Genomic DNA, 13,142 nt, shown 5'->3' on the forward strand with positions numbered 1-13,142 from the left:
GTCAGACCGTCTTTTCCGGTCCCTCTAGGTTTTGTGCTTGCTTGTCTACAGGGAACTACAGGTACATCAAAGTGATATGAAAGGTACTCAAAACAGCCTCTTGAGGTACCTTGAATAAGAGGATTAATTGTACAGGCCTGTAAGGGTACCTCACAATAGAGGCCAGAGTATATATTGAAACAGGTATTCTTTGGCTTCAAACAGACCGTCAACTGGTTGTTGAAAGCAGGTGTTCAATCTTCCATGAGAAAGGACACTGAAGGTTCTCTTAAAAGAGGCTCAAGGCTGTTTTTAAATATCAGGTTAAAGGTTCCTCAGCAAAGACGCCGACAAGTTCTTAGAAAGATGGTCAGTGCCTTGAAACAGAAGCCAAAGGGTTCCTCAAAACAGATCCTTTAAGTTCCAGTGGAGCAGAAAACTGGACCACAAGTGTAAGAGCTCTTTTCATGATTACTTGTAATGCTTGTTCGATCTGGTCTGCACAGGAAGTTAACATATAAATGTAGTGACGGCCATTAAGGGAAAGGTGACCGACAGTCCTTTGACAGGGATAGTCTTGCCTCCCCTCCTCTTCTTCTTCTTCCTCTGCTGTAGTTGTTGTTGTTAATAATGCACGAGTGTTGCTGAGGTGTTGCTGTTGAGCTGCTGCACTGCAGCTGGTCAGATTCTCACCATGGCCTCCAGAGAATTACAATGCATCTGCAGAGCTCTGAAACCTGCAGGAATTAAAATGCAACACATGACTGCAGGGAACTATACACATCCTCTGCCTCTGTTTTCTTCTTCTACTGTTTTTTTCCCCTTCTTTTCTTTCCACCTCCTGTTTTTCTAACTTCTGGTACTCACTTCAGTCCCAGGCCCCTCACCTCCCCGTCTTCTTCTTCTTTCTTCCTCCTCTCCGTCTATTCTCTCAGAAACTCCAGATCCGATTTCTCCGGTCCCGTCTGGCTCCGAGTTTCCTTCAGATCAGTCATGTTTGTTTGATCCGCTCAGAGGCAGCGGAGATTTAGATCAAACCCTAAAGAGGTTTTAATCAGATGTTGTCAGCTACGACTCCACAGACTCGCTGTCTTTCAGAACGAACATGTGGACGTTTCTGGAAACGAGACACTTTTGTCGTTAAGATTTTATGACTCTTTTTGTTTCCCGACATGTCGCCAATAGACCCCTTTACTGTTTGGAAGTACTGCAGAGTACAATAGTTTGCCAAGCTATGTAAGGGAGTTAAACATCAAAACCGTAATTGTTACCCAAACAAACTCACTTTGAAGAACAGGGAACAAGTTCCAGCCCCGTGTGACATCAGTGCATGGATTAGACACCAGCAAGTGGACACATTTAGCTGACGCACATCTTTAGTGAAGAAACCAGCATGGACACTCTTCTCCATCATTCACATCTCCTTCATCATTGCCCTCTTCATCGTCTTCCTCTATTTCATCCCTGTTGTTGTTTTTCTTTCATTAACTTCTTTGATGTCACAATCTTCTTCATCATCATCGTTTTATTTGTTGCCATCCTCATTTTTAGGGTCTGAGCAGTGACACGCAGTGGTGGCGAAGGCCCTATTGAAACCCTACTGATTAAGGCCCTATTGAAACCCTACTGATTCTTATTAGGGACCGAGCACTGACCCGCAGTGGTGGCGAAGGCCCTATTGAAACCCTACTGATTAAGGCCCTATTGAAACCCTTCTGATTCTTATTAGGGCCTGAGCACTGACCCGCAGTGGTGGCGAAGGCCCTCTTGAAACCTGAGGAGTTCCTTTTATTATTCTAGGAGATCCCATTTTTAAAGAGCCTTCAGCATGCATGGAAGCGCGCAAAATTTTGCACACTCATCAGGCCTGGTGAAAAATTTGAGATTATTTGGGTCTTGCAAAAAAAATCTCAAAAATGTGCTCAGTAACGCCACCTAGAATTTTCAAAAACCCCTCCCCCATAGAGTTTATTTTGAGCTACATGCATGGAAATTAATACGCATATTCATGGCATCAGGACACAAAAAAGCCTCTTACACCCATATACGTAGCTCAACAGGAAGAGCGCCACCTAGCTTTGAATATAAATAATGGCACCCAAATAAGGGTGCATACTTTTGAGAACTCCTCCTAGGGGTTTTCTCTAATTCAGTCCAAACAAGGCTCATTCTATAGCAGACACATTTGCAATTCAAAGTCATTAAAGGTATTCTGTTCAGACTAAAATTGTGGGCGTGGCAGACTGTCAAGTTTGGAGGTTTTTTTGGCAATCTGCCAAAAACTTGGAACATTTGCACCACCCAAGGGACACAGGCAGTATACTCTCAGATCTTGCTTTTACATCATGTGGTGGCAAATATCAGGTGGTGGTTTACATGTGGTGGTGGCTCACATAGGCGTTTTTTGCAGTTGTGCAAGGGCCCGTTCATCGCCGCTTGCAGCTTTAATTTTCTTTGCCGTTGTCCTCGTCATCCTCATCGCTGTCCTCTTGTTCTCCATCACTCACTCTATCTTCTTTATCCTCTTCCTCATCTTTTGCTTCATCCATGTTGTTGTTTTTTCTGTCATTAACTTGTTCGTTGTCTTCTTCATCATTGTCGTTTTATTTGTTGTCTTCCTCATTGCTGTTATCTTCTTTGTCATTCATCGTCCTTTCTCCTCACAGTCTTCATCCTCTTACGAGTCGTCCATCTTCTTCTTCGTTGTCTTCTTTCCTTCATAGTCTACGTCATCTTCTTCATCTTTATCGTCTTTTCCTTCATAACTTTTTATGGTCTTCTTTTTCATTGTCATTCACTTCTGCTGTCTTCGTCTTTCTCTTTTGTCTCCTTACTTTATATTCTCTACTTTCTTTCTTTAATAATCTGTATCCTTATCTTTTGTCTATCCTTACTTCCCCCATCTTCATTCTGCTGTCTTCCTCTCCTCTCATCGTCTACATTTTCCATCTCCTTCTCTTTTTGAGTCTCTGTCTCCGTAGACGTACTTGACTCCTGATTCATGCTGCTCTTCTGTTCCTGCCATCAAACAGAAACAAACTGTCTCTCTTCCCTCTGTCTCGTGTCTTCCTCTCTCTCTCTGAGTTACAGCAGGACTTAATCTGTCGTTCTTTCTCTCCGTCAGGTAATTAAACGTAACTCCCGGCTGTATTTAAGAGCAGAGAGAAGTAGCTGTTTGAGTTTCTAGTCGTGCTTCAGTGTCAGTGGAAGCTTGCATAATTTCCCTGAGTGTTCACCAGCGCTCTGCATCTGATGATATAACCGTCCCTGCTGCTAAATGGACCGTGTGGAGAAACCTGCAAGATCCAAAACAAAAATCTGACACCCTCTGTTACCAAACCATCTCAGTCTGAGAGGCAGGGAGGGTTTATTGGAGAATCTGAACATCTTCTTTAGTGAAATCAGCCTCACACAGAAAACAAGAACAGCCTCACCCCCTCACCTCCTCACCTCCTCACCCCCTCACCTCCTCACCTCCTCACCTCCTCACCCCCTCACCTCCTCACCCCCTCACCTCCTCACCTCCTCACCCCCTCACCTCCTCACCTCCTCACCTCCTCACCCCCTCACCTCCTCACCCCCTCACCTCCTCACCTCCTCACCCCCTCACCTCCTCATCTCCTCAGCCCCTCACCCCCTCACCTCCTCACCCCCTCACCTCCTCACCTCCTCACCCCCTCACCTCCTCACCTCCTCACCTCCTCACCCCCTCACCTCCTCACCTCCTCACCTCCTCACCCCCTCACCTCCTCACCCCCTCACCTCCTCACCTCCTCACCCCCTCACTTCCTCACCTCCTCACCTCCCTCCTGCTGTGTAATAACTCAGTCAGGAGAGTCCACTTTTTACTGCAACAAAAACAACCTGCTTTCTGTTTTCAAAATAAAACACCACCATATGTTCAGCTTTGTGTACCATAATGAAGTGTGAAAGCTGTTAAAACTACAGCCCACTGAAAATGTGGGGACCGATAAAAACAGCAGTTATAGAAGATAAACGCTCAGATTATCATTTCATCGGCGTAGAGTTGAGTCAGCCTCACCCAACAGACTGTTTAACATTATCTACCAGGAAGAAAAAGTAAAACACTTAAAGTAAATATTTAAAGATACCCTGACAGACGTTGAAGAGAATATTGCTCAAGGTTGTCCTCAAACAAACCGCTTCAGGGTACCTCAAAACAGCAGAAAGGGGTACCCTAAAGGTGGTGTGTCATATTAAGCAGCATTTACTGAGGAGACTTTGAAGCAATAAAAAATTATATTATTATTATCATCATTTTCATTTAATATTGTGACTGCTAATATTATTATTATAATGTATTATTAGTATCATTATTATTTTTACTATTATTATTTTGTTATTAGTATCAATATTGCTTATTATTATCATTATCATTTAAGATTGTTAGTGTAATATTGTTATTATCATTATGTATTATTATCATTATTATTGATACTATTATATTAATTTGTATTTTTATTAACAGTAAAAATAACAACATAAATAATAATAACAGTAACAATAACAATAATATGTGATAATAATCATAATAATAGCATTTATTATTATGATTATTATTATTATTATAAATGTTTGAATTGTTATTATTGATGCTAGGTGTACCTTGATATGGAAGCTAAATTTGACCTATAATTGAAGCTAAAGAGAACTTTAATATTGACACTGATGGGTAACTTGAAGTCAATGATATGAGGTACCTTGATTTGGAGGCTTAAGGGTTCCTATGTATGTTAAATTTAATGCTAAAGGGTACCTTAAGACTGAAGCCCTGATACGGCTCCTTAATTTGATCTGAAATGTAACAGCTGGTTCTTTGATTCAGTCACTTCAGGGTTTGTTGTTATCAATGATAAGTGGAACCTTCACTTGGGAGTTTGAGGGTGTTTCAAAACTGATGGTAAGAGTTGAGTGTACTTTTAATAAAGAAGCTTAAGGGATCTCAAAGCTGGTCCCAAAAGGTACCCTGATACAGATGTGTAAGTTTCAAATGAGCATTGTGAACCTTTGATTGAGGGTTTATTGCAACTAAACTCTACCTCTGAGGACATTTCCTGCAGCAGAACTCTATTATCAAACAGTTTGAGCTTCAGACATATTTTCAGATGAATAGTCTGAGCCGACCATCAATCCCGCCTTTAATCCAGCGCCGGTCCAAGATGGCGTCTGAGTGTTTTGGCAGCCTTTCAGACTGATAGATGAACCCACTCCGGCTGCCAAGCTCTCTCCTCCCCGGCTCTTATTTCACCCCGATCGGCTAATTCTCCTCCACACCAGATTAATGTCGACCCGAGAGGAGGGATATCTCCTCCGTCTTACTGTCAGGACACCGCGACCTCTGACCTTTTGCCTCCTCTCGCTGTCAGCCTTGTGTCAGGACAGGAGCAGTGTGGTTTAGCTTATTGTACTGAGAGTGACTCAGCAGGGCCTGAGTCTCAGAGAGTTGGAGGATTGAGATGCAGAGATGGAGGAGGTCGGAGGAAAGATGGCTGACAGTGTGGGAGTCGTAGAAACAAAAGAAAGAAAGTGGTAACAGGCAACTGTGGAGGAGGAGGAGGAGGAGAGAGAGAGAGAGATGGAGAACAGATGGGTTTCTTAATGCTTCAGTGCTCTAAGAGGTGGTTGGTGCTACTTTATGTGTGTTGAGGCGGGTAGGGTGGTGTGAAGTGACGTACCCTGCCAGCACCCATGGGCCTCCTTTAGTTTGTTTCTGGGATTACTTCCACAAGAGTTAGAAATTAATGCTGTGAAACCTTATGTTGAAATCATCTTTTGATTCAGTGACTCGAACCTCACTATCTCTGATGTGTTCGGCTAATCAGCTCCAGAACTTGAGTGTTTGTGTCCTGCAGAACCTGCCCTGAAATGATCACGATTTCAAGTTTTCTTCAGTTTCAAACTGATGCAGAAATATTTATCTTGACATCCATAACTTATCTTCAATCAGAAGCCACTAAGAGCTAATCCGGCTAACCTTTACGGACAAATTCCATCAGATCCGCCTTCGATCCATCACAGCACCAGATCTGATAGGTTTCTATTCTAGTCAATGTGTTAACTTCCACTGGATCCGCTCCGTTGCGTTCCGGCTGCATCTCTGATCCGGCAGGTCGGAGTCCTCCGGATCAGATACACAAGACTTCTATTTGTGCCGGATGCCGGAGCACGACGCATCAATCTCAACAGAGCAGATGGAGCGGGACAGGAAGTCAGGTTTCACCAAAACAAAATGAAAACATCCGGTTAATTTTCAGAATAAAACACTCTGTGTTATCACCAGATCGTATTTCACTTAACTACAACAACAAACCAAAGTCATGATGAGCGGAGCCAGGCCTGGAGTCAACAGGTCAGAGGTTTTCAGAGGACCAGAAAGACAACATGGATGAGGAGAGGAGGAGGAGGAGGATCCTTGATTCAGTGATTACCGCGGGTAAACCTCGGTCACATGACTCCAGCTGTCTGGCGGTCCTGCTCCGTGCTCAGCTTTCAGAACGCCGCACGGAGCAGGACCTCCGGACAGCTGGAGTCCTGCTCCGTGCGGCGTTCTGAAAGCTGAGCACGGAGCTGGACTACAGCGGATCGGACATGGAGATGGACTGGACATGGATCTGGTGGAAGTCCCTCGTTAGTCAACAAATGTAGCTCTGGTTGTTAGCTAGGCTAGCTTAACTTCATGGTGAAACGATGAAGCTGTACTTCCTCACACGTCTTCATCAAACTGACAAACCATGCAAACATGAAGGTTAACAAGCATGTGTTTATGTAACAGCGTACACACCTGAGCTCCTACACTATATATATAAATGTGTGTGTGTGTGTGTGTGTGTGTGTGTGTGTGTGAGAGAGAGAGGACGTGCTTTGATTGAAGCTGTTCTGTTGAAGTAAAATAAAGAGAGAGAGAGACAGATGGGAGAGAGTGGAGAGTGGAAAAAAAGGTGTAATGTAAAATATAACAACAAAACAAAAGCGCAGCGTGAGCGAGAAGGACGGACAGATGAGGAGGATGCAGTTGCCATGGAGACAAGGATCCGGCTGGGCCCCTTCTCGTGTTTCCAGGAACCACACACACACACACACACACACACACACACACACAGGAGCGTGTCTGTAAGGAACACTCAGTCTGGGAGCAGAGAGGTGTACCGGCACTCTGTTACATAACGCCCCGTCTCTCTGTACAGTAACCGTCTCCTGTTTCTGCCCCGCCGTGTCCCTGTGATGAGTGTGACATCACGGCGTTTCTGTCAGGTCTCAGTGTGAACATGAAGACGTGAGGCGTGGTGAAGAGCGAGGGGCGTGAAAACAGAAGGGCGTTAATTTAAAGAGACCCTTTAAGAGCCTCGGACCTCCTGAAGGATTTATTAATGTTCAGATTGATCCGGTTTTACAGCCGGAGACGACCTGGACAACAGATTTAATTTTCTTTGGGGTCAGACGTTTTTTTGTTTTAGTAATTCTGACTTTATTAGAATTCTAATTCAAAAAATGCCAAAAATCCTGCAAAGATTTTAAAATAAGACAAAATGGAATTCTAACTTTATCATAACTTTGAGGAAAAAATAATAATAATTGTGACTTTGATTTAGACATTCCAAGGAATTTTTATTTTTTACTTTTTTATTTAACATTTCTTGCAAATGTACAAATGTAAGAAAAAAAAAAATACCAAATATGGTTACATTCTGTATAGAAATGCTGAAGGAAACAGCTGCTATGACAATAATTAATTAATCATTTTATATTATTGAATTGAATGACAGTGTCTTAAAGTGCAGGTAATTAGGTCTGGATTTAATATAATATAAATAAGATGGACAATGAATCAAAAAATACAAGGGCATATCAGTTTTCAGTTTATAATTGATGGGTAAAGTTTCTTCAAAATAACATTAACTGTTTGTGCTATTTTTTCAATTCCAAGGAAACATAAATTCTGATTTTTTCACAGAATTCTGAAAAAAGGAATTCAGATTCACGAAGAAGAAATAATTGAATTCTGAGGTGCAGATCAGAATTTAAGGGGGGAAAAAGACATTAAGAATTCTGACTGATAATTCAAATAAATAAAGATATTACTTTAATTTAAGAATTCTGACTGATAAAAAATTGCTGAATTTAAAAAAACAAAACAAAAATCTTCATCCTGACTTTGATCCTGGGATTTTAAGACAAATTCTGAATTTTTGACTTTTGTCTTATAATTCTGTGCAAAAGTGTGAGTTACTTTTATTATAGGATTCTGAGAAAACCGCTGAACTTGAAAAAAAACAATTTTCTTTTTTTGTTTCTGAAAATCAAATTTTTTTACATTTGTCTCAAAATTCTGTACAAAAAATATCAGTACTGAAAAAAAGTAAAATTCTGTCTTTGATTTAGGAATTCTAAGAAAAATAACATTTTCATTTTTAGGCCAGAATGAATTAAGACTTCTTGAGAGAAGATTGAAAATTCAGACTTTATCAGAATTCAAATAAATAAAGAGATTCATTATGAATGAATTTTGACAAGAATCTGAATATGACTAGTAAAAAAATTATTCTGACTTTGATCCCAGGATTTTAAGAAAAAATCTGAAATTTGACTTGTCGAAAAATGTTGGAAAAAAAGTGAAATTTTGATTTCAGAATTCTTAGAAAAAGAGAATTTGACTTGAAGCATTTAATTCTGTAAGAAAAAAAAAAACGGGGCAGAAATCCTGAAAAAAAAGAATGTTGTTTTTCTGTGAGTCGACATAATGAAGCAAGATCTGTCTGAAAGTGTTGACCAATCACAAATCAGTATATCAATACATCTCTGCAGATATCAGTGGCACAAAGTTGGATCCTTGCATCACTGTTACCAACAATACAACTCTTCATAAATGACAGTTATTACTTTTATTACTTTTAATTACTGTTTATATTTTTAATATTATTCCATTAAGTTATTTTATTTATTCAGCTCAGTATTTACGTCTCACTCTGCAGCTCTCTTTCCTGTTCTGAGTCACCCAGCTGTATATTCTGTACGGGAACATGCTGTGACTCTGCGGTTATATGTATATATAAGTGTGTGTGTGTGTGTGTGTGTGTGTGTGTGTGTAGCCCTGTAATGAGTGGGTTTCTGATGTGAGTCACGATTGTGGTGAACCCCGCTCCGCTCGTCTCTCCGCCTCCCTGCAACCTGACTGATTAGAAAGCGCGAGGTGTCACTCTGCAGCATGTCCTGCGGTCACAGAGACAAAGACGATCACTCACCATTTATTTCTCATGATGCAGAGGATGTTCGCTCTGAGGTTTAAAAGGAGTAATTACTGTCTCATCTACAAACTGACCTTTTAAAAATAAGGGAACAAAGCAGGCGGTTAAGAAAACATACGTGGGTTGTTGTTGTTATCTGGCCTCAGACCACATCTTCATGGAGTGACTCCTTTGGTTTAACACTTTGAATCTGCTACAGACCCTCTGTGAAGTCTTTGTTTGAAGCACTTTATGTTCAAAAGAAAGATTTCCTCATGAAACTGTGATTTAAATTGATACATGATGAGAATATAACATTATATCAGCAACTGAGGCCTCCAACACAGCTTCCATCGGATGCACAGAATCCCCCATTCTCCCTCTGTAGCACTGCAGCAGTCTTATTTATTATGTATGCAGAATAAAAAGGAGCACAATGCAAAATCAGCAGAAATCAGGCGCCTTAATTTTCATTACAAGTGAAATAATTCATTAACAACAACAAAGGGAAAAGTTCGATCGGTGTGAACACAAAGACCCGAGAACCGTTTAAAGGATCGCTTTAAAAACTCGATCACACTTGAGTGTCGCTCCCTGAGGAGGCTGTCTGAGGATTCAAGCAGCTCTTTGGTTCCTTCAGAAGCCTGCAGGGTGTCACTGACTCCCTGTAATATGCTTTTACAGACTTGAACATGAATACTGAGGAATCAAAGGTTTAAAGTTTAGACCAAACAGCCTCTGTTTTCAGTGCCATCTGTCATGTACTGCAGGATCTACACAGCTGATATTATAACTTCTCTTCACCTGCCCTCTCTACTTCCTTTTCCACCTTGTCAAATAGCAGAAATCAGTTTTCTCTACATTGGGGCGTTGAGAGCAGTCGTGTCTTCGTGTAATTTAGGTTTGAGGTGTTAGCGCCGTTAAGGGCAGTACACTCTAACTCTCTTTGTTTCTCTCTTTGTGTTTCCTGCTACAGAAAGTCAGTGAGAAGGTCGGAGGGGCGGAAGGAACCAAACTAGACGATGACTTCAAAGAAATGGAAAAGGTAAATCTTTCAGCTTTTTTGGGGGGGTCGTTCTGCTGAAGTAATCCAGACTGAAGCTATAGAAGCTTAGTCATGTACTAAAGCATCCGATGTGTTTTGTTAAATCCCAGGAATGACTTGGCTGACGCGTTGTACTGTTATATGTTTGTCAATACAATACCGTTTACTGTAGTTGTTTAAATAACAATTCTTAGGCGTAAACTCTGGTTTGCAGCACAATACAATCCATTTATTTGCATCACCGTACAAAGTGTTAAACAGCATCCACAAGTTTCTCATTCACTGCACAAACAAACAAATCAGACACGGTTCTCCATGCCGCCTGCCGACTCAGCGTCACAGCGTGACAACAGTCAAAAACCATCTGCCCTTCCGGGTCAAGACACACATCTGATACCTAGGCAGTGACGCACCTATATACTTTGCATGTATGAGGTCCCGGGTTCAATCCCCATGAGGTTTCCTCGGCAGTAGCTCAGTCCATAGGGACTTGGCTTGGGAACCGAAGGGGCGCTGGTTCGAGTCCCAGTATGGAAGAAGTTTGGCAAGTGGACTGGTGGCTGGAGAGGTGCTAGTTCACTTGCCTGGGCACTGCTGAGGTGCCCTTGAGCAAGGTACCGAACTGCTCGGTTGATGGCAGCATCCTCCCTCTGACATTTCTCCCAAAGTGCATGTCCACTGCATGTGTGTGTGCATGATTGTATATATATATATCAAAAAACTGTGTGTAGAAAAATAACACGAGTGAAAAAACTGAATTTCCCCCCTGGGGATTAATAAAGTACGTTTCTTTCTTTCTTCTTAAGTTTTAAGTTGGTTAATGTTCCGTATCTGTCATTGTCTTGATGTGTTTCCTCCTGTAGAAAGTTGACATCACCAGCAGAGCGGTGCTGGACATCATGACCAAAACCACAGAGTACCTACAACCTAACCCAGGTACCAACACACATTCACACTGCATGCAGCCGCCAGTATATGAAACCTTACACCTCATGAACTACATCTAATGTTACCTCGACCCCCCCCCCCCTGCAGCATCCAGAGCCAAACTGAGTATGATCAACACCATGTCAAAGATCCGCGGACAGGAAAAGGGACCTGGTTACCCCCAGGCAGAGAGCGTCCTTGGGGATGCCATGTTGAAGTTTGGACGGGAGTTAGGGGAGGAGTCCTGCTTTGGTGAGTGTGAATGGTCACTTATTTGAGGTTTAGGTAGCTCAACATTAGGAGAAAGACTTGTTCTGGTGGATAAGTTATCACGTCCTGTCCTTCCAGGTTTGGCGCTGATCGATGCCAGTGAATCCATGAAGGAGCTCGGAGAGGTCAAAGACGCTCTGGACATGGAGGTCAAACAGAACTTCATCGACCCGCTGCAGAACCTCCACGACAAAGACCTCAAAGAGATACAGGTGAGCATGACACCCTGTTATTGGCTTACTTTTAAAAGATCACAGTCTTCAATGCACTGATTGCTGGTTCAACTACAGCTCATAACCCTTTGGTCTACACCATTCCCCACTTCTTTTTTTTCCCCTCCTCTGCAGCACCATTTGAAGAAGATGGAGGGCCGCCGTCTGGACTTTGACTACAAGAAGAAGCGCCAAGGGAAAGTCCAGGACGATGAGATCAAACAGGCGCTGGAGAAGTTCGACGAGAGCAAAGAGATCGCAGAGCAGAGCATGTTTAACCTGCTGGAGAGTGATGTAAGGACAGTCCCGTCTAAACTGTTGACTATGTTTGGACTGTTGGTTGGAAAACAATCATTGCACTTACTTGCAGCTGAAAACGAGTCTAATATCCTTGTAGATCTTAAAGCAACCCCAATCACGAGCTGCAATCTGAGTGTTGCCACCACAGGGAACTCCTTCTTGTTTGCTTCCCTTTAGCACCAAACAACCATGACTGACAAGCTAACCAAGGTCAAGCTAACCCTGTCAGTGCCATGAATGTTCTGTATAAGGGGAACCGTATTAAGGAGCATGTGTATGCTTTGTCATCTCTTCCTTTGGACGGACTGGTAACTGAGTTTGGTCATGGACACGCTCCATGTCGCTTCATATCTTTAAGTTTAGCCCTTAAGTTTGGGCTTAACCAACGCACAAGGCTATGTCGATTCGGCGTCTCCCTGCCAGACATTCATCTCCCTTGCTGCACTGACCTTGTTTGCACCCCAAAGGTCTGATTATCAAATATTTACCATGTCTGTTGTTGATGTTGACATGGCTCCTCTGTTGCCATAGCTGCACAAACAGCTCTCGGCGGGATCCCAGTATATTCAAAACCGCAGTGGAAAAAACAAAGGGCAGTGACACTGTGCCGTGCTGTGCCAAGCCAGACCCAGGCCCAGTGGGGTACAGAACAGAGCGTGTGCAGGAAAAAAAAAACTGTGTGTATGTGTGTCTTGCAGATAGAGCAGGTGAGCCAGCTGGCAGCATTGGTTCAAGCACAGTTGGAGTACCACAGCCGCTCTGCAGAAATCCTTCAACAGCTCTCCAGCAAGATGGAAGACAGGTATTGATCCATCTGCCTACCTCTGGTAAAAATAAACCAAGGAATGTGGACTGATTTGGGTTGACAAGCCTTTTTTAAACTGTGTTTGTCCTTCGTTTAGGATAAAAGAAGTGTCCAGTAAACCCAGGAAGGAGTATGCTCCAAAACCCAGAATGACACTGGAGTTGCTGCCTGTCAGCGAGAGCCACAACGGGGGGATACATTCAGCCAAATCACCGGGAAGATCACCAGGTAAAGGGTGGAAGGGAAGCTGGGTTAATGAAAGAGTGCCTATCAGCCTGCTTTGATTATGGCTAAGAGTTATGGATGATTAGGCATGATTTAGGGCAGCATTTCCAATATGGCGACCACCATCGTTGGGCTTC

General features: G+C 42.6%; 1 protein-coding gene across 1 annotated transcript in view; it reads left to right on the forward strand.

Annotated features, from left to right (window-relative positions):
- LOC117807697 (endophilin-A1-like) overlaps positions 1–13,142 on the forward strand; it is a 33,094-nt gene that overhangs the window by 12,404 nt on the left and 7,548 nt on the right. The window contains exons 2-8 of the mRNA XM_034677070.1: positions 10,198–10,266; positions 11,130–11,202; positions 11,302–11,445; positions 11,542–11,675; positions 11,811–11,969; positions 12,674–12,777; positions 12,878–13,008. Coding sequence (XP_034532961.1) covers positions 10,198–10,266; positions 11,130–11,202; positions 11,302–11,445; positions 11,542–11,675; positions 11,811–11,969; positions 12,674–12,777; positions 12,878–13,008 — 814 coding nt within the window. The remainder of the gene's footprint in view (positions 1–10,197; positions 10,267–11,129; positions 11,203–11,301; positions 11,446–11,541; positions 11,676–11,810; positions 11,970–12,673; positions 12,778–12,877; positions 13,009–13,142) is intronic.

Source organism: Notolabrus celidotus, chromosome 23, assembly GCF_009762535.1.
Source record: "Notolabrus celidotus isolate fNotCel1 chromosome 23, fNotCel1.pri, whole genome shotgun sequence".
NCBI classification, from domain to species: domain Eukaryota; kingdom Metazoa; phylum Chordata; class Actinopteri; order Labriformes; family Labridae; genus Notolabrus; species Notolabrus celidotus.